This window comes from Herpailurus yagouaroundi, unplaced genomic scaffold (assembly GCF_014898765.1).
Source record: "Herpailurus yagouaroundi ecotype Mexico unplaced genomic scaffold, PumYag 530, whole genome shotgun sequence".
Classification (NCBI taxonomy): domain Eukaryota; kingdom Metazoa; phylum Chordata; class Mammalia; order Carnivora; family Felidae; genus Herpailurus; species Herpailurus yagouaroundi.
The window spans coordinates 6,319,102-6,341,515 of record NW_024412747.1 but is presented as its reverse complement, the minus strand read 5'-3'; the positions used below and the strand labels follow the sequence as shown (position 1 = coordinate 6,341,515).

The 22,414-nt window shown below is 45.4% G+C and overlaps 1 protein-coding gene across 4 annotated transcripts in view; it reads right to left on the bottom strand.

Annotated features, from left to right (window-relative positions):
• Positions 1-22,414, bottom strand: part of PCNX2 (pecanex 2) — a 302,926-nt gene that overhangs the window by 204,209 nt on the left and 76,303 nt on the right. For all 4 annotated transcript variants that reach the window (XM_040464986.1, XM_040464985.1, XM_040464988.1 and 1 more), the window contains exons 11-13: positions 15,240-15,393; positions 15,121-15,153; positions 6,589-6,760 (exon numbers count right to left, since the gene is read on the bottom strand). In XM_040464986.1, the coding sequence (XP_040320920.1) occupies positions 6,589-6,760; positions 15,121-15,153; positions 15,240-15,393 (359 nt within the window). The remainder of the gene's footprint in view (positions 1-6,588; positions 6,761-15,120; positions 15,154-15,239; positions 15,394-22,414) is intronic.

The window sequence follows — 22,414 nt, the reverse complement described above, 5'->3', positions numbered from 1 at the left end:
CTAGAGCATCTGTGAGTAATGCACTTCTCAACCAAAGTATGCAATAAGACACAAATAGTGACCTACTAAACATAATTGTATAAGACACCATTTTTTTCACTTGTGAACGGAACTCAAAGATAGGGGGGAGACATAAGAAATAAAGAGAAATTTAATTATAGAGCATAGTTATAGGCATCAAAATTTAAATCCACATAATTTCAAGTGAACTAACATTTTTCTGAACTCTGAGACTCAAACCCACCACTGAAGATTGCACACTAAGCTGCACTCCCCATGGCCAGGATAGGGGCAGAGGGAAGGTGTGATGAGATTGTATTAGTTCACCTTCTCAAGCGCTGTGCATGTGGCAAAAACCACACCAAGAACGAAGAACTTCCAGGGAAAAGTACGGGTGTGAAACAATATTTAAGGAAGCTGAATATTGGAAAATGTTCAAGAAAGCATGTAGGGTGCCTGAGTGGTTCAGTCAGTCAAGCATCTGACTTTGGCTCAGGTCAGATGTCAGGGTCTCTGGGTTCAATCCCCACGTCAGGCTCTGTGCTGACAGCATGGAGCCTACTTGGGATTCTCTCTGTCTTCCCTCCTCTCTCTGTACTTCCCCTGCTCACACTCTCTCTCTCAAAAAGAAGTATTCTCTATTAGAAATACATGAGGCAACGAAACCACAACAATGGAAGCAAAAAGGACTGGAGCCAGTGAATCATAGTCTGAGGGCGCTACAATGGTGGGAGACACAGGGGAGCCTTGGCCAGAGATGCTGTGGCCGTGCGTGCAGAACCCGAGTTTCCTGGCCACAGTGGAAGGACAGCAGTCCACCTGGAGCCCAGCGTCTAGATCCTTCCCAGGATGTATGAGAGAAGGAAATCATTACTCTTTACAATCAAAGCCAGGAAGGTGGAAGGAGAGCAAGGTGGGGAGCCCACACATCTCATGTGTCAGGCCATAGTTCATGTGAATAAAGAAGCAGCCAGGGCGCCTTGATTTCAGCTCAGGTCATGATCCCAGGGTTGTGGGATTGAGCGCCGCGTCAATGCGGAACCTGCTTGGGATTGTGTCTGTCTCTCTCTCTCTCTCTCTCTCTCTCTCTCTCTCTCCCCCTCTGCCTCCTCTCCTACTCACTCACTCTCTCACTCTAAAATAAAAAAGATATATATTTTGAAAAAGGAGCTAAATGGTTTTTGCATTAGAACAGTTAGAAAATTACACCTGAAGTTGCTGAGGTTATTTTGTCCTTTTTCCAAAAGTAAAAGAAAAAGTCCCTGTGGCTACTGGCAATTTTCCCTGTGAACAGGTTTTTTTCTTAGCATACCACTGAGAGGGTCTATAATTTTCTCTCACTTCTTCCCTACTCCTCATTTTCCCTAATAATTACCATAAATGCAGAAACTTCTGGTACAGTCCCGTTTCTTGCCAAGCAACATTTATAAATAAAAACATTGTAGCTTCTTTTTTTTTTAATGTGAATAATGATACTCGTTACTATTCTATCATACTATTAGGTTTAATTTGAGAGAGAGAACACACAGGATGAAAATAACATGGAAATAAACCTGAAACCTACACAGTTGATGTGAATGTGTATGTTGCGTGTCTTCAAGATGCCGTATCTGTGTGTTACCTAATTGTCCTGAGGATGGACTATACTGAGCCCCAGAAACAGCCTTTATAGAAGAGACACAGAGAAGACAAATGTGAGGTGTCACCGGACAGAGGAGAGGGGTACATTCCAGTAACTCGTCACAAAACCTCCATCTACTTCCAAGGGTGGCATTACTGGAGATGCATTGTTGTAGGCTGGGGGTTGTGGTCTGAAGGACTAACGGAAAACAGAAAACTCAGATCTGAAAGGGATCCATGCAGTGCATGGGGTCGTGCTACAAACGACAGCCACCTCATCTTGCCTGAGCCCCTGCTGCATCCGGAACTCCTCGCTTCACCAGGTAACCCCGCAGTACCACTGCACCCCTCTAGGCCAAACCATCTTACAGGTGTTTCTTGCAGGGAGCCGTATTCCTGGCCATGACTACTAATTACAGCTACAACAACGGTGAAATCACCATCGCCTGTACCTCCAGCACCCAAGCATTTCTTCTCGTTCTCCTGGGCGACGCTGGCTTCCGCCCGCCCCCATCTCAGGGCACACTCTAGCTTTGCTCCTGCTTCTTTTGAAGTACGATACTAAGACACTGAAGACCTTTTGGCTTCCTCATCAGGGGGATAATTACAAAGACAGCCTCCCTCGCCGGCTTTTGCTGAAGTCACCCGAATGGAAAGTATTAAAAATTCCAGCCCAGAGGTTTCCATGTCTGGCTGAGCACAGGCAAGGGATACTCAGAGGTCCCTTCGCCTCCCTCCCGAAAATAAAAAGAAAGAATTGTCCCTTATAATGAAAGAGAAGTGCCCACAGGGATATGCTGAATATCTATGAGGGGTCTTAGAGGGGAAAATTATATGAGAATATTACCCTCAGTGTTTCTATGTCTTTAACTCACCATCCCCCAACCCCAGCCCCAGCCCCAGCCCCAGCCTATAAAAGCAACAAGTCCCTGCCACCGACTCTGTCTTTCTTATGTCCCCGAGTTCCCTGCCTCCTGGCAACGTCCATCCCACCTTCTTGCATTGTTCTGTTACATAATTGAGAGGCCTGCCTTTGAGATGCTCCTCTCTTTGCATTAAATAAGATAAGCAGCCTCTCCATCTTCCCTACCCACCCAATTTCCACCTGACTCATCTCCCACCACTGGCTCACGTTCAACCCCTTCTGCCCTGGGAGGCAGAGGAGGCAGGGTCGGCTCCCCGCCCCTTTCCAGCTCCCCGCCCCTGGCCGCCTCTCCTCCCTCTGATGGGTTCATGGTGTCCAGCAGAAAGCAGGAGTGGCAGCAGGTAACAGAAATATCAGCAAGAAGGCATGATTCTAAGAACCATGGCCCCTTTCCCAGCACCAGCCAGAGGAGCATCACAGCACGAGAAGCAGACAGCACCTTTAGACCACCTGATGGAAAACAAGGTCATGTGGGCTAAGTTCCTATTTCTCTCCTGTCCTTTTTCTTTTTAAATGTATTTATTTAATTTGAGAGAGGGGGCAAGGGAGGGGCAGAGAGAGAGAGGGGGAGAGAGAGAATCCCAAGCAGAATCCGTGCTATGCTGTCAGCACAGAGCCTGATGTGGGGCTCAATCCCATGAGCCGTGAGGGGCGTCTGGGTGGCCCTGATCTAATAACCTTGACATTCCTATAAAAAAGGGGAATTTGGACATTTGGACACCGAGACAGACACACACAGAGGGAAGACGAAGTGGACAGACACAGGGACAAGGCCGTCTATGAGCCAAGGAGGGAGGCCTGGGACAGGCCCTTCCCTTGTGCCTTCAGAGATTTTAGACTCCTGGCCTCCAGAACTATGAGACAAGACATCCCTGATGTTCTCAGGGACCCATTAGCGGTGCTTTGTTATGGCAGCTATCGGAAAACACACACTCCTTTTTCTCCCAATAACCTTTTGTTTCCTCCTGATTTTTTCTTCTCTCCCTGTTGGTTTCTGAACTTAACAAGGGCAGCAGTCATTATCCACTCAGATCCCTTGCTAATGAGGGACAGAAGGTGGAGAGGTTCCATGAAGAAGAATTGCCCTCGCTTTCCCCCATCGAGTCAGAAAAACAGTATATACCTGTATCCCCTTCCTCTCATTCCCAGTTGTTCTAAGTCTGTTCCACAATCTTTTCCTGCTCGGTGCAAATTAGTGTGTTTAACACATTCACTCCGTAGGGATTGCTATTGTTCTAGTTTTCCCTTTTTCTTTATCCCAGAAGTCATTTAGTTGGCTTGCTGGATTATTTATCGCTATTTTTACCTGTCACTGTTGACAAGCAGACAAAAAAACGTATTAAGGAAAAGCTCTAATGAGGGAAAGGGAATTCCAGATAGAAAGATGCGAAATGCCACATTCCCTGCCCCATCTCCACTCCTCAATGGAATTGGTCTGAAGAAAAATAACATGAGAATATACATAGCCAGTAGCTTATCTGAGAACAAGGGTTTCTGCTAAAAGTAAAATCTCACCAAGTACATTAAGGTCTTACTTTTGGGGCCCTGATAACGTTTCACATTCTGATGCCAGGGCAAATTTGCTATGCCAAGACAACCACATTTATTGCAATGCCATTGGCTTGTTTATAGTAGCAAATTAAATAGAAATGGTGGAGACGCCCATGTACAGAAAAACAATTTCTAAATGGAATGTATGCCATGCTTTTCTTCCTCTTTCTACAGATCATCTACAGGGGGTGCTTATGAAGTCCCTACTTACTGAAAGTCTGAGCTGAAAAGGCCAAAAAGGACTATATAAGCTTTCCCTGTGTTCATTCGTTCATCCACTCAAAAAACATTTCTTTAGTGCCTGTATTTACCAGACACAGGGCAGGGGGCCAGGGATTCAGGGTGAGAAAGGAGGCGTGGCCTCCGCCATGCCCAGATTGAATCCAGCAGCATACAAGCTAGTGAGGGAGCAGACGTTAGTCAAATATCACAAGTGCAGCCGATGACCACACAATGGGTTTGGTGCTCTGAAAGGTATGGTTTGGGGGGATAGAAGACGGGACCATGTTTAGGGGAATGGACCATCAACTAGCATGGTCAAGGGGGTTGGGGCGCTACAGAAGAGGAACACAAGACATGAGCATGAGATGAAGAGGTGTGCCAGGGTAGTTAGGGTTCCAGATCAGGTCACAAGGATTTGTAAGAGGTGGAACTCTATCAGCACTAACCCGTGCTCGAGACCCTAGGAAAAGAGGGTCATGAGGTGCCCAAGATTGAGTGTGCGGTGCAGAGAGGGAAGGCAACATTTTGACACAGACACCTGTTTCTTGAACATCTTCCAAAATGCTGTCATGCCCTCTCCACCTCTAATCCCCAGGCCCTCCTGTGCCATTGAGCTCTGGACCCCAGCGCTGCCGTGGGCTAAGAGGAAACAGGAAAGGACGGTCTCCAGCATGCACAACCGTGACTGGGCATCTGCATCCACTCAAACGCTGCACTTTCCATTGCAGCTAATCTCGGGAGGGAGATGGGAGAACACATTTATAAGAAGATAAAAGTAACTGAAGTCTTTCTCGGAGTGTGTGCATGCGTGTGTGTATGTAACAGGAAGAGAGATGTTGTGGGCACAAAGGTGGGCTTATCTGGGGCTGGGTATGGGGGAGTGAATAGTTTGCTACCAACACAGCAGGAAGAGGAGTGGGGAGATGGTGATTGAGAAGGCGAGTCGGAGGGTGCAATGTCTACCTTGGTGTCACCTACAAGGAACACGAAGATATGCCATAGTGGAGGGCCCTTTCCAGTCCACTAGATAGACTCAGGAAGCTGTCATGGCGGCCAGAGAAAGAATGATATGGGACCTATGGCTTTGAAAAGCTCCTCCTGAGTAAGACATCCAACTGGAAAGCAATAGATCCAGGGGCTGATATCTCCGATCGTTGCCCTTTACCAATCCATTTGGGCAACGTGATCACAGCCAGTCACAGGCTGGTGTGTGTGTCAACCCCTGGAGGTCATCGCAAGAATTCTCAGGGCGTTACGAGGCAAGACCTCAGAGCTGCAGGCGACACTGGGGCAGCCTCTTCACAGAAGGATGATGATAATCGCTAATACCCGGTGCCCGGCCCTCTTCTGTATGTTTAAATTCACGGACACATTTCAAACTTGAACCAACCCCTGAGGTGACTACCATTTTTGTCCCCACAACACAAAAGAATTTTTCTCCAGGTCACATAACTAGTAACGTGGCAGAGCTAGAATTCAAACGGCCAGGCACCCGGCTCCAGAGGTTGGGCTCGAAACCAGCAGACTGTGCAGGCTTCCCGTGTAAATGGGGCACATCACACGAAACTCCGTCTGGACCTAAAGGTGTGCACAGAGTACCAGGGACAGACTGGGTGACCAGCATGCCCAGGACTCTACCTCGACGGAGAACCATACACACTCAAGCGTTACTAGAATGTCTGTGCCATGTGCCATGTGCCATGTGACAATGTCTGTCCCACCTGGGACGGCCAACCAGGTGGCAAAACCCCCTCACCCTGGGGAGCCCCACTGATGCCTCATACCAGGCACCACAGCAACCAGCCTTCAGATATTACAGTGTTGCAGGGCGCCAGGGCGGCTCAGTCCCTTAAGGGTCCGACTTTTGCTCAGCTCATGAGCTCACGGTTCATGAGTTCAAACCCCGCATCCAACTCTTTGCTGACAGCTCGGAGCCTTGGAGCCTGCTTCAGATTCTGTGTCTCCCTCTCTCTTTGCCTCTCTCCAGCTCACACTCTGTCTCTCTCTCTCTCAAAAATAGACATTTAAAAAAAAAAGGTATTACAGTGTTACAACTTCTGTGTCATTGATACCACAATGCTTTAGAATGATTCTGCCATTGAATGCTCTGGGGCTCCAGCTTCTAAAGGTATACAAGCCAAAAGAGAGATGCATCTCTCTTCATCCAGTAATCAAATAAGGAGGGTTCTCCAACTAGCGATTCAGAATACAAAGGGGAGACATATCCTCCCACCTCTATATCCTTCCCCACAACCCCCAAATTCACTCACCTATTAATAGGTCCCTAGCTGATTGGAGGGACCTTGGAGAGAAGAGCTTCAGGCCATAGACAACGTAAGTGGGAGGGTGCCGGGCTTTGGCCCCTGTGTCAAGAAGCAAAATAAGGCCACACAGCACACAAAAATAGATTGGTCTGCTATATGTTATGATTTGGTTGTGTCCCTAGAAAACAAACACAATATCTGAATGGTACCTATTATTTGGATTAAATGACAAAAATCTCATAGTCAGAAATTTATATCATATCATACAATTTATACCATAAAACATTCTCCCCCCTCTCCCAGCATAATTCATATACACAAATCACCAGGAAAAGAGAAAAAAAAAACAACTCTGATGCTTGTTCTGACAATTAAGGAGAAGAATATCAAAAAGAATGTTATGCCTCTCAGACTCAACAAGATTTAGCTGAAAATTTAATTACCATCCTTAGATACAATTTAGATCTAATCAGTGATCCCCTAACAGTGAAACTTCCATTTGTATTGTTCATTTCAAATGCAAAACTAATATAAGCCATTATTTGCCCTATGTGGTCCAACTTGAGCCCCACTACTATTAAGAAATAGAATTGTAAGTTGTGGGCTTCGATTTCTCTGTCTTAAAAAGCAAGGCAATACAGATACAAAGTTATACCCACAGAGATTGCAGAAAATGTCTTAGTGTGGAGCGGGGGAATAATCCAATTTTTAAAAACTCACCATTTATATACATTTTCCTTTGAGGAGGACCAAAAGCTTAACAGCTCTCATCTTGGCCCTCAAAATGTTGTTATGAGGAGAAGTAGAAACATGTTTATTCTTCTCCTTGAATGGATAGGAAAATTATGGGAAAGATAGAACACCAAACTTTCCAGGGCAAAGCCAATGAAGAATTTACATGTCACAAATCAGTGCACAATTCATAAGGCTCAAAACACCACCAAAAATGAATTAGGGGGAGAATATTCTTTGCAATTCATGAACTACTTTGGGTGGAAAAAGTAAAGATAAAGTGATACGGCTTTGGATGTGAATTTTTAAAGTCACTGCCTTGAACGTGTTATATTTAGAAATGCAATTTAAATTGCCACTGCTTCTATAATAGAGATGGTCCTATTCTGAGACCATCTTTTAATAGGAAAGAAAACACAGGCTGTCCGTGGGGGCTGGCTATGTTTGGCCCTGAATCCAGCCTCAGTCTTGAAGGAACATTTGCACTCTTATGAAATTTCCTTTTGAATCCAACTGGGTCATAGATTAGTGGGTATGGAAATACTTTCTCTGCATTAAAAAAAAAAAAAAAAAAAGTCAAAACTAAAGCCTAAGTGAGATTGTAATGCATTTCTTATCAAGTGAAAAGCAAAATAACTCTGGTTGCTACAGATAGATACTTGGTATACAAACACACAAGACCTTCCTCAAAGTGACACCATACAGGAGATATAATTAAAGAGCGACCTCCCACTTGTCCCGATTCTTCCTTTTCCTAAAAGGTTTAAAAATACATTTTCTAGGAATTGAAAGTCTGGCCTTGAACAAGTCTGTGATAGCATCTTAAATCTGGCAAGTCAAACTTTGTTAATGGGCAGGGGAATGCTTCCTTGTAATGGTAATTTATGAAACAAAACATAAGGCTGGCTCCCTCACAAACAGCCTGCCCTCATCATCCACCAGTGTCTCACCTCACTGCATGTTCTGGGTCCCCAAACCGCTCTAAGCGTGACCCTAACAGGTGGCACAAGACATGAGTTTTATTTTCCTTCATTCCTAAGAAAGTCCCCTAATAAAATTCCTTTGCTCTCCAATTCCTTCTTTCCCATGCAAATCGATCTTCAGACCCCCCAAGGATTGCTTTTTCTTTTTTTCAAGAGAAAAAATTCCACTAGTTCCACCAGGTCAAGTCTGATCAGTCTTTTTTGCAACTCCTCCAACTATCCCTCCCCGCCCTCCCCCCCACCCCACGCCAGCCATGTGGTTTCAACTTGAAAATGCCCTGGGGAAGCTCCCCTGACATCAGCTGTGGGGCATCCTGGAGGCTGTCTGCGCATGCGTCTGATTTCCCACCAGCCCCACCCACGTGTACGAGGTCTGGGCCAGGGCAGCTTCTGGAAGGGCGAAGCCAGAGAATCAACACCTCTGGCGACCCCACCTCTGGAGAGTCGTGGTGCACGTGGCTAAGGGGACAAGGCCATTCGAATCATCCCCATAGCAAGACAGGGGGCTAGTCAAAGGCTTCAGAGTTATTAAGACAAACATAAAAGGTGTTTATTATAAGGGAAGACGGGGTATCAGAGAACCTGGGGTGCAGCTGGGCCTCGGTGTTGAGTAAATCTGGGCTGTTAACCCTGTTAACCAGGTCACGCTGCGACCACCCCATCTCAGCTGGCCGCAGGTGCCAGCCCTGGGCTCTGTGCGCCCTCAGTCCGCAGGGCAGGAGAGAGAGCACCTCATACCTGCAGAGTCTGCACACGTTCCCGTCTGGCCACATTCAGGACCTGGTATTTTTTTGGGCCGGTGTGAATGGCCAGGGCACCAAGAGCTAACATTTGTCCCGCCTTTCCTGTGCCCCAGGCACCATTCTACCCACATGGCCAGTCCTCGGGATGCGCCAAGAAGTACTTACTATTCTCATTTTGCCAAGGATAATCTGCGGCATAAGTTTTAATAATAATTTTTTGCGAAATTACGAAATTTACCCCCCGCTTCCCACACAGAAAGCAATGTGGCAGAGCAAGGATTTGGAGGCTGGGTGGGCACTGGCCTCCCGGCCGCCTGGCCACTGCGTGCTGACTCCTGTCAACAACCGGGCAGAGGAGCCCATTGGGCACTGGGTCCAGGCCCCAGGACTCAGCCTGCCTTCACTAACGTTCATTCATAATCGTCATTCTTGAAACACATAATGTGAACGTCACTCGTGTGAAGCAGATATACAGGGAGCATGAGGAGAAGCATTAGTAATAGTTTTGGGGTGTTCAGCCCAAATGTCCATCAGCTGAGGAATGGATAAAGAAGATGTGGTTTATATACACAATGGAACACTACTTGGCAATGAGAAAGAATGAAATCGTGCCATTTGCAACAATGTGGATGGAACTGGAGGGTATTATGCTAAGTGAAATAAGTCAGTCCGAGAAAGACAGATGTCACAGGTTTTCACTTATACGTGGATCTTGAGAAACTTAACAGAAGACCATGGGGAAGGGAAGGGCAAAAAATAGTTACAAACAGAGAGGGAGGCAAACCATAAATACTGAGAACAAACTGAGGTTGATGGAGAAGAGGGGAAAATGGGGGATGGGCATCGAGGAGGGCACTTGTTGGGATGAGCACTGGGTGTTCTATGTAGTGATGAATCACAGGAATCTACTCTCGAAGCCAAGAGCACACTGCACACACTCTATGTTAGTCAACTTGACAATAAATTGTATCAAAAAAAAAAAAAAAAAGACTTTGAACTCTAGAGGGTGGAGAGGGTATAGAACATTAACGGCATACTCTGTCCACTGCTCTGGGGCACCGTTCACTGACGTGAACCCCCATCGTTAAAATAGGAGTTGGCTGGGGGCGCCTGGGTGGCTCAGTCGGTTGAGCGTCCGACTTCGGCTCGGGTCATGATCTCACGGTCCGGGAGTTCGAGCCCCGTGTCGGGCTCTGTGCTGACAGCTCAGAGCCTGGAGTCTGGTTGAGATACTGTGTCTCCCTCTCTCTCTGACCCTCCCCCATTCATGCTGTCTCTCTCTGTCTCAAAAATAAATAAACATTAAAAGAAATTAAAAAAAAAAAATAGGAGTTGGTTGTTTCATAGTTCGTTACGATGGTACCGATCTGTTTACTCAGATATCTGTTTGTGCCTGGTGATGGGTTTTTTCTCACTTTAGCATTAGCAAATCAGCATTAGCAAATGCCTGAGCATTTTTAACTATATACTTCAGTCCACATTTGATGTGGAGCAAAAGGGGGAAAGCTGGGGACCAGGCAGCCACTGCCCTACAGAGAGAAGAGCCCCAGTAAAACCGGAGCCAGTAAGTATTCCATGACTCATACTGGGGTATATATAAGGATCCAAAACATTTTAGAGAAGGCGGTAGAGGCGATAAGCAGCAACCAAAAGGTCAAATAATTCCTAACAGATGACTATTAAAATGCTACTTCAGGGGCCCCTGGGTGCCTCAGTCGGTTGGGTGTCCAACTCTTGGCTTCAGCTAAGATCATGATCCCAGGGTCGTAGGATCGACCCCAGCTTCAAACTCCATGCTGAGCGTGGAGCCTGCTTAGGAATCTCTCTGTCACTCTGCCCCTCCCCTGCTCCTTCTCTCTCTAAAAATGAAACAAATAATAAAATAAGATGCTACTGGAGTCTAAATATGGTAGAAATTTGACAAGTTACTTTAAAAATTAAAAAGACATAGGTAAAAGGGTTTCTGTAAGCTTAGTTTATAATTTAATTTAGTTTATAATTTAATTTCACAGAATGATATATTTTGGGGCCAACTTCTTAGCTTTCCCGTCTGTGAATCTTGACAAATGGGTCAATGCAGTTGTCCAACCAAAGAGGCAGTGAAATGGACATCAAATGGTGCCCAACGTGCCATCCACTCTGCCACCCTTCCATTTTATGGTTTCCCACTACCTCAGCATTTCCCTCAATGACAGTGACCGACAGAGGGAAGGGTGATCGATTAAGTTCTGCCCTGATTTCATGGCAGAAAATAAGTATAAAAGAATTCAGAGAAGGCAATTTGGAGTGGCTCATGCTTTAAAGAATACTATTTTTTTTGAGCAAAGGAAATACACAACTGACGAGATAAACCTAATTTAATTTTCAGTCGAGAACCACTAAGACTCAGCTGACCTTCTTATTTCTAAGATTGAGTACTGAGAAAAATTTTTATAGATCATTTAATATCATTCCTCCGACAGACACTACCCCCACCTAGGTGATCAAGGTCAACACCAACAGCGGTTAAGTCACATAGACAGTACATAGCCTCAACGTGATGTGATGAAAATGGCTTTTCCCCTCAATGGTCTTGCTCCCAAAATTCTATATGCCCGGTCTAATCATAAAATAGACATCAGATAATCCCGACTGACCAATACTGACCAAAATCCCTGACCAATACTCCTCAAAACTGTCCAGCTCATCAAAAAATAAGGAAAGTCTGAGAAGCTGTCATGATAACTAAACATAATGTGCTATTCTCGATGAGATCCTCAAACAGAAAAGGCACATCAGGTTAAAACTAAGGAACTCTGAGTAAAATATGGACTTTGGTTACTAACAATGTATCAATATTGGCTCGCTAATTGCGAGAAATGTCACAATTTGATGCAAGAGGTAATTAACAAGTAGGGGAACTGGGTGTGGGGTATGTGGGAACTCTCTGTACTATCTTCCCAAGCGCTCTGTACCTCTAAAGCTGTTCCAAGATCGGAAGCGTATTCACAAAAATCATTCCCGATGATTTTGTATATAACAGGAAGTGGTACCAAATGTTCTCACCGTATAGTTGCCGTAGTTCACTGAGGAGAACACATAACAAGATACAGCCCTTGCTCTTTGGAGTTGGTACTGTAAGCAACGAAATGATAACTACGCCGAGTGGAAGGAGACAAGGAAAGAAACGTTTACAGAGGACTGAGTCACTCGAGGCCCTGCGCCGGGCTCATTACATGTATTGTCCAATCCGCTCTTCACCAAATCCAACTGAGGCTGCTCTCCTTCACAGCTTAGCCGTAAAAAAGTTGCTAAGATTCGTCAAGTGCTTCCACCGTACTACCGGATACTGTGCTGAGCACCTGAGCACCTTATCTTGTCCAATCCCCTTATGCTCCTCTGTCATGATTTCCTCTCTCACAGACGAAAAACCTGAGATGCAGAGAACTAACTTGCCCAAGATCTCATACTTTGTACATGGTCAGGCTGGATTCAAATCCCTAAATCTGCATGCTACCCAGCGTTTGTCATGTATCATTTGAGATCACCACCACTGTCATCCCCCGTCGGGGGGGGGTGGGGTGGGGAGGGAGAACGGTGAATGCAGATTCCCAGGCACTGCCTCAGCCACCCCAACTCAGAATCCCTGCTGCTGCTGGGAAAGACAACTGAGTCTGGCTCCGTGCAGGAGATGCCAGTTTTCTGCTGCCCCTTAACGTATCCTACTGAATTTTGCTTCCCGGGTGATCATCAGTGGTTACTGTTGGTTAGACCTGTGCACAGATCTGGGTACGCCAGTTAAAAGCTTCCTCGTCCATCCACTGCTTTATTGACAGTCTGATCCTCAGATGCTGCCAGTATCCACCTGAACCATCACATTTTAAGCTCTGCTAGACCTGTTTTCTTTTATAACCAGACACATCTCTTCCAGGTCCAGGGTCTACTGTACCGTATCTATTAGCACGTCATTAATTCTGCATTTACATCTGAAATATACAGTGTTATGCAAAACTGTGACTTCTATTTTGCTATCTTCTGGTTTTAACAACTTGCTCAAAATCTGCCACCTGTGTTCTCCAGAAGGAAACAAAAAAAAAAAAAAAAAAAAGAAAAGTCGGTCAATCACTCTCACAGCAAGATGTGTCTGAATTTATTAATGACCCCTCCCCCTACAATGTACAAAACAATGTCATTTCTGGAAAGCCCTTTGGTCCGTCTGATGACCAGGGCTGGCGTCGGCAGTAGGCTTGAGAGCCATCTCTGCGCCCAGCCTTGGTCAGCTCCCCTGACCATCTCCTTTCTGAGGTCTCCACATTTATAAACTGGAGACAATAAATTTGCCTTCTAAATGCCCACATGGTTCAGTCAGATTGCAAGAGGAAACATTTTGCAGCTACTGTATTTTCTCTCCCCACCAGAACTGTTAAAAAAAAAAAAAAAAAAAGCCAAATCAAATCAGGGACTAATCTACTTAGAAATCGGTGTACAAGAATGAATAAACAGGTGTCTGGCTATGTCTTACTATGACAGCAAGAGAAGTCATTTCTTAACTCCCTCACTATGACACGCTTGCTTGGGGAAAGGAATAGCTACTTGACTGAGTCCTCGAGGAGCTAGACCAACATAGACAATGTAACTCCAACTTGGAGCGATGACATAGGGTTGTTGCTAACAGACTTGACAAATCCACAGGGATTATGCAGCTGTATTCACCATCCACCTTTACTAGCATGGTCTGCATTATTGCTGAAGGTACATGCGGGAAATGAATGTTTAACAGCACGTAACACCCCTCCCCCAAGTCACCCAGAAAAACGGTGACACTGAGGTGTCATCACTCGAAAGGAGGGTTTATTTACTGAAGCAGAAGGGGAGGACGTGGCATCTAGGGTGGGCTCGAACAAAAAATTTCAGAGTTCCACATCTCTGCTCACTCCAGCTAACCGAGATTTCTGACGATAATCACAACAATACATCTTAATACCCTAATTATGCTGCTTCTACTCATCTTGACATTCAGACTCTGGAATAAAAAGAAGATGTATTATATGTAAACCAATTACGGGGAACAGAGGAATTTAACAAGATAGCAACGTATGCCATGTGATCGTCCAATTATAAGCTTTTCTTAATTACTATGAGCTAAACATGAGCTATCACAGATTTAAAAGCAGTCCTAAATCCTGGATATGAATTTTTTAAAAGCACAATGGAGCTAAGATCAAGCTTCCTTTCTCCAGTTTTCTTGGGGGCCCACAGCTCACCCTAACAAAGAAGAGAAAGCCCTCTAAGAGCTGAGAGGTCCACCGGGCAGGGGATTAGACCAAAGGCATGTGGTAGCCAGGGTACCTGCGGGGACAGTGCCGGACCCTGTCACTTAGCATCCTGCAAGGGAAGGGCAGCTGGGTCAGAGGAAGCTATGTGTGATTCAGAGCTCACGGAAGGATGCCGGAGCACCAACAGGTCAGTATCGGTGAACCCAGCGTCTCAGTTCTAAATGAGCCCAAAATCATGTGGGAGAAAAGTAACAATACTCTCGAAAATGTGGACTAGGAGGAGATCAGCTTCATGTAAAGAGAATAATGGTTCATGCTTACACAACTGATATTACCAATAACGATAGCTCCCACTTACTAAGCAATGTCTATGTTCCAGGCACCGTTTTAAGGAATTTAAATAGATTATTTAATCCCGACAGGCATTTTTATCATCCTTATTTGCATGCAGAGAAACAGAGAAACAGAGACATGGCAAGTACATGTATCTTCTTCCGAGTTCAACGTTCAAGCGGAGGAACCAGGAAACAAAAGCAGGCAGTCTGACTGCAGAGCCCGGCCTTCCCACACTGGGCTGCATGGTCTACTCTGACATGAGTCCAGCGGGATAGAAAAGACCCTCGCCACCCTGTACGCCCCCCCACCCCTGCCACTCACACCACGCTCTCAGGTCTAGCCTGAAATCGGCAGCCATGCGTTCATATTTCTGTGTATATATTCAATAGATGCACATTGATATAGAGTTTGCCTCTTGGACGGATTTTGTTCCCCTCTCTTCAACACAAGCAGACGAGACAAGCTACTTGCCTGTTATTCGAAACTTACGTGTATCGGCGAGGCGGGGTCGGGCTGAACGCTCTAGAACACAAATCAGAAGTGTCTGTGTCATCATCTCATGATTTCAAGGATACATTAGTGACGGTAAGAATTAGATGTGGTCTTGCCTTTAACAGGGAGTACTGGCAGCTGGCCATGACAAGGCAGAAGAGGAGCACCCACATGTCTTTGCAAAAGCCTTGGTTCAAGGTCAGAAATCCGAGTAGGGAAACCAGGACAGTGAGTAAAACCGCCAGCACATTTTCCTTGACATCTTCAGTTCTGGGGAAAATAAACAAGAACCAAGGAAGTAAAAAGCGAGTCTGTTCCTAAAGATAATACCTGAATGCTTGTAAAATGACTGACATGAACAGAATAGTTTGGCTTTTTAAGCTTTTGAAGCATGCCTTTGTGGTAACAGCATTTTAAGGCTTCTTTCTTTGTTTCATTATTCTTGTATTTTATAAGCAAAATCCCTATTTTATTTATTTTTTTTTAATTTTTTTTTTCAACATTTATTTATTTTTGGGACAGAGAGAGAGCATGAACGGGGGAGGGGCAGAGAGAGAGGGAGACACAGAATCGGAAACAGGCTCTGAGCCATCAGCCCAGAGCCCGACACGGGGCTCGAACTCACGGACCGCGAGATCGTGACCTGGCTGAAGTCGGACGCTTAACCGACTGCGCCACCCAGGCGCCCCACAAAATCCCTATTTTAATCCCAAACTTCTGTTATTGGAAGAAATGAAATAGAACTCCATGAGTGTCTTTGATCACTAAACTGGGTTTCCTTGGGGGAGAACAATTAACTATTCCACCTATGATAGTGAAATGTCTTTCAGACAAAGAGCTGTGCTGGTTCCTTTAAGTGTGGCGGGCAGGAGGTGGGGGGAGGCAGAGGAGGTGCATGATCACCTGGCTGAAGCAGGAAATCCCTCCTAGATACAATCTCCTCAGCCAGAATCCGCTTCCCAGTTTCAGGAGCCGGAGAGCTGACGTGTAAGAGGGTCTGACTGAGATGTGTTGTGACCACAGTCTCACCGGGACTGTGAGGGACCTTTGCATAAGAGGTGTGAGATGCAGAGATGGGCTCATCCGGAGGTGGGCATGCTGTCGCTGGGTGTGAAGGTAGACAGGGTAAGGGAGCTTTAAGGTGCTGAGACAAGGGGATGAAGGCTGGATTTGGAGGCTAAGTAGAATGGGGGAGGCAACAAGGGCGGAGGAGGCTGCTAGACAGGAGAAAGCGGACGGGCCCAAGTGCTTGGTATAGCTTGGCATTGGCAACGTTTGAGGATGGTCAGTGGCTGGGACTATGACGTCAGAGGTGAAAGGCTTCTATGGGAGGAGTCTTTACATGGGAGGGCATAGCGATGGGTGGAAGAGGCTGAAATGGAGCAAGGGAGAATGGTGTGGCCACAACGTCAGGAGTTCAGATGGGTCATTCCCAAGAAAGCTGAGCATATTGGTTTTTTTAATGTTTATTTATTTATTTTGAAAGAGAGAGAGAGAGCATGAGCGGGGGAGAGGGGCAGATGGAAAGAGAGAGAGAGAGAGAGAGAGAGAGAGAGAGAGAGAGAGAGAGAGGCAGGCTCCACGCTCAGCACAGAGCCCAACACAGGGCTTGAACTCATGAACCGTGAGATCATGACCTAAACCGAAATCAAGAGTCAGATGCTCAGCCGAGTCATCCAGGAAGCCCAAGAATGATACGCATATTTTTTTACCTCGCCAATTGTCGCTCAGGAACATACCGATCTGTCCCATTAAATGATTTTCAGAACGGGACAGGCATCTACTGTACTCCTGGCAAGCAGGCACTCCTGTGTTTTTCCAAATTAATATACTTTATTTTGTAAGAGCAGTTTCAGATTCACAGCAAAAGTGAGGGAAAGTACAAAGAGTTCTCGCATAGCCCACCCCGCACACACACACACACACACACACACACACACACACACACACACCTGCCCCACCCCCCCATTGACATCCCCCACCAGAGTGGTACATTTGTTACTATCGACCAACCAACATCGACACATTGTTATCAACCAAAGTCAGGAGTCTACACTATGGTTCATTCTTGGTGTTGTACATTCTATGGGTTTGGACAAATGTGTAGTGAAATGTATCCACCATTACAGTATCATGTAGACTATTTTTACTGCCCTAAAAATCCTTTTCTGCCTACTCACCCTGCTTTCCCCCAACCTCTGGCAACCACTGATCTTTTTATGTCTCCACAGATTTTCCTTTCCAGAATGTCATATAGTTGGAATCATACAGCGGGTAGCCTTTTCAGGTCAGTTTCTCTCACTTAGTAAGATGCATTCAAGCTTCCTTCATATCTTTATATGGCTTGATAGCTCATTTCTTTTTATCACTGAATACTATTTTAGTATATGGAATGCATCCATATGGTGTATGGATGTACCATGGTTTACCCATTCACCTATTGAAGAACATCTTGGTTGTTTCTAAGTTTTGGCAACTATGAATAAAGCTTCTATAAACATCCATATGTAGGTTTTTGTGTTAGCCTAAGCTTTCAACTCATTTGCACCAAGGAGCATGACTGCTGGGTCCCATGGTAAGAACATGTTCAGTTTTGCAAGAAGCCACCAAGCTATCTTCCAAAATGGACTTGCCATCTTGGATTCCCTCTAACTATGAAGGGAGTTCCTACTGTTCCACATCCTCGGCTACACTTGGTGTGGTTGGTGCTTTGGATTTGGCCATGCTAATAGGGGTGCAGTGCATATCACTATTGTTTACCTTTGCAATTCCCCAATGATACGATGTGGAATGTCACTACATATGCTTATTTGCTACCTGTATATCTCCTTTGGTGAGGTGTCTGTTCATACCTTTTGCTTATTTTTTAATCAGGCACTTGAGATGTATAGAATCAAGACGCATAGAAATGTGAAGAACTCAGATATTATCATGCTCAAGTTGAAAGTTAAAAGAAAAACAACTCCCGGGGGGACCAAGATTCCTCCTTTGGTGGAAAGGAAAATTTATGGGATTTTTTTTTTGTTGTTTTCCATTATGTGCTTTTTATAGAGCTGAATATATTTTGTTAGTTCAGGTCCATAAAATCCGTTATGTATTTTTTAGTGTGCTCATAACATTTCGATGTATACTTAAAGATATCTAAAGCTTAGGAAAATTTTTTTAAATCAAAAATTTCAGTTAAATGAACAGACATTTTTCCTATTTAGGGGGGGAAAATAACGTTCCTGAAAAATATTCCCCCCCACCACCGGTTTCTCCCCCAGCACGACTCCATTCCTCTGCCCCAGCACCCCATGACTCCACTCTCACGGCTCCTTATGCATCTATATTTCAATATTGGGTTAAAAAGTTTACTCACTGGGCAAGGAGTTCTGTGATGGAGGCAGTACAGATAAGTCAGAAAGATTTATCTGGCAGAGGCTGACAAGATGCACTGGAGAGGAAATAGAGCAGAGTGGGATAAACAACACTCCAAGGGAGAAGGAACAAGGGCCTGAGAGGGCAGCGGAAAACTGGAGAGGCAATGTGATGTCAAGACACAGCACAGAGCAGGGCAGAAAGGAATGGATTGTGCACAGTGAAGGTTGGCTGAAAGAACAAAGAAGATCTCAAGATTTCAATGTGGGGAAGAAAGGATCATGGCAACATCAACGGCAGAAGTTGGGAAGGGGAGCTGGTTTGCGAAGGGAGGTTGATTTGTTTGGTCACTCAAGAGGGCTCAGCACTGCTCCAGAGGCTTGGAATACATCAGTGAGCAGAACTTCTGGAGCTTTCCTTCCAGAGGGCCATGGCATGAAATAAGTAATACGCACACAGCATAAGGATATTATACAGCATCTGAGGATGATTCACGCAATCAAAAAATGATCAGAACAAGGTGAGAAGAACTGTGGGGTGGGGGTGGGGAACTGCTGTAATTTTAAGCAGGAAGGTCAGGCTAAGCCCCACAGAGAAGTGCTACTTGAAAGGCGAGGGGGTCGGCCACGCAGATATCTGAGAGGAGAGGAGAGGGAACAGACAATGCAAAGGCCTCAAGGCTGGAGGAATGCCTGGCTTGGTGAAGAATGGCAGGAAGGCCAGTGTGGGTGGGAAAGAGTCCATGGCAGTAGCAGGAAGTGAGGTCAGAGAGCAAAGCAGTGGCTAGATCATGGGGACTCTGAGGCATTCTGAGCACTTTGACTTTCATTCATGAGTGAAATGGGGGGCACTGCAGGGTGGTCAGCAGAACAGCATGTTACAATATTGTACAGGGAGGGGGCGCCTAGGTGGCTCCATTGGTTAAGCGTCTGACTCTTGATTTCTACTCAGGTCGTGATCTCATGGTTCGTGGGATCGAGCCCCACATCAGGCTCTGTGCTGACAGTGCAGAGCCTGCTTGGGATTCTCTCTCTCCCTCTCTGCCCCTCCCCGCCCTATCTCTCTCCAAATAAATAAATAAACTTAAAAAAAAAAAAAAACCAGTGCACAGGGAGAACAGGTAGAGGCAGGAGATGCTATTGCAATGGCCCTGATGAGAGACGAAGGTAGCTCAGACAAGGGTGGTCACATGAAAGGTGGGAAGATGTAGCAGCTACATCTGGAGAAACAGTGAACATGATTCCCTATGAGAGGTTGACTGAGGGTGTAAAAGAAAAGAAGATACAAGGTTGTCTCCAAGATGTTTAACCTGAGAAATTAGAAGGATGGGGTTGTCGTCAGCTGAGGTGGGAAAGACAGCTGGTGGAGCAGACGGGAGACGAGGCAGTGGTAAAGAACTCAGTTTTGGACTGTGGTCATGAGATGTCAGGCTGGTAGATGGAGAGACAAGTCTGCAATTCAGGAGGTAGGTCCAAATCTTAGTTGTTGGCATCTCGGCGGTATTTAAAGCCAGGAGACTAAATGCAATCACTAAAGAAAAGAGGGTAGACAGAGAAAGAAAGGAGACCGAGACCAAGGGCCGTGAAGCACCCAACATCAAGGGGGTCAGGAGGCAGAGGCTACCTGCACGGGTGACTGTCCTGTGAAGCAGTAACCAGCTAGGCAGAAGGAAAACCAAGAGAGGGCTGGATCCTGGAAGCCAAGAGAGGAAGCATACCAAGGAGGAGGATCGACTCTGTCAAAGGTGGTAAATGGGTCTAGTAAAATGATGACTGACCAGTGAAGTCAACAGTGACCTTGACAAGTGCAGTGGTGGAGTCGGGGAGCAAACATATGGGTTTATAAGAAAATGAGAGCAGAGAGAAGACAAACTAGCACAGGCAGCTCTTCACGGAGTTTTGCTGCAAAAGAGCACAGAGATACCGGACAGTGGTTGGCGGGAAAGTGGGCCAAAAGGACTTTCAAGGATGGGAGAGATGAGAGCGTGTTCTCAAGATGGCGACACTGGCAATGAGATTGTTTGAAGAGCATGAACGATTCTCCCCCTACTTGTTACAGGGCTGCCTCCTTGCCTTATATCTATCTCGGTTTGCATGTTTCCTCCTCAGGAAACACTTCTGCAACCACCTGTTCTGACATGGTGTCCCTTGTCCCCCACTTTCCTCTACCCCAGGCTTTTATGTGTGTCCTTCAAGGCACCTATTCCACTCTGCTATTTCAGCCTGTCTCATGTAGTAGAATACAAGCCCCATGAGGGTAGGGACCACACCTGTTCCACTCACTGTTCTGTTCCCAGTGCCCAGTGCAGAGCCTCGCATGGAGCAGGTGCCTGGGGTTTGGGTGGTTTTTCCTTTTACTAAATTTGTTGAATTAATGAAAAAAATGAATAAAACGATGCCCAGATGGGCAGCTTTTTATTTTAGCTTTTTATTTTATTTTAGATCGTAACTAGAGAAATGAAAATAAAACCTGTGTGTTTTGCAAGATGGGGTAATAGCAGAATAAAAAATGTATAAGAGAAAATAAAGGAGACTAAGGACAAGTCCAAAAACACCTGAGTAGAATGAATGCCAAACCAAAAGCAAATAGGAGATGTTGCAATCACAGGAACTGTGAAGGTACAATCAGAGAATAAGGAAGTATTTTCAAGGAAAATCAGCCTGAGTTCCAGAGTCAAGTTGAAAATTATGAAGCAGAAAGCCTTAAGCTATGAGAGTTTATAGCAATGATTAGCTCAATTTCAGTGCTTTTAATTCACCAATTTCTTCGACTTCCTGCTCAACCCTTACGGTTTGTTTTTTATTATGCATAACTTCCTTATAAACTTTAATTTGGCAACTCAAGTTCATTAACCCATGGGGGATTTTAAATATAATGTCCCCCAATGAATGTCAAAAGGTAATTCATTGGTGCCTTTTGGAACTTTACAATCATCATAAAAAATGTATTGTGTAAGTTGCTGCTTTCTTAAACAGGCCTTTCAGATCATAACTGTCCTCACAAAGAAGGTGAGCTGGCAAGGGATGCCATAATACAGCCCTACACTGTACTCAAGGCCATGCTGAAGTGGTGACTTCTCACTCCTAGAATCTGTTATTGTCACAAAGCTCCCAGGGGATTCTGGTCCACGGTCCTGTTTGGAGAATACACTCTCCCTGCAAAGGTCCCAAGCTGCTTGGTTTTTCTAGGTTAGTGTTTGGGCTTTTCTTCCTCTGTCCTTGCTGTCAGTTCGGGCCTCATGTCGTCTGATCTCCCCTCTTAATTGACCGTGAACTGGAAAACCAGATCCCCACGTGTGCTGGGAGATGCCTGAAAGTAGGCTGATACGGGCTCTGAAAACAGGACGATTTCCCCTACGAATTAAGGGCCTAAATGTGTCTGGACTTGACAGCATCTACTTTGGCTACCCTAATTTTATTTTATTTTTATTTATTTTTCTTCTTTCTGGGTTCTGGGCCACATTTCAGCTCATAATAACAGCAACAGCAGCTAATATTTAAAGGACACCTTCCATAGCTAATTTTATTTAAACCTCATAATCTCCCTGTATATAGATGATCCCCATTTAGCAGACAGGAAGCTGAGCAACAGGGAGGTTTCACAGTCATCCTTAGATCACAGCACTAGTAAGTGGTGGCACGGGGCTTGATCCCCAGGGGCTCCCTGTACCAGCTGAGCGACCCATGCCTAAGGACGTAATGCTGTCTCTACAAATCCCTTAACACTGAATTCAAACCCACTGCAACAGAAGCGATTAAAACTATAAAACTGTAAACTTTTTAAAACTGTAATAATCCTCATCATCCTTTTCCAGACCTTAATTAGATTTTCAGTTAATCTGTTGCCACTGAGTGCATTTAAATAATGTACACCTAGAAATGTACAGAAACATTTGTTTTTAATATGAAGGGCTAACACGAGGTAGTCCAAC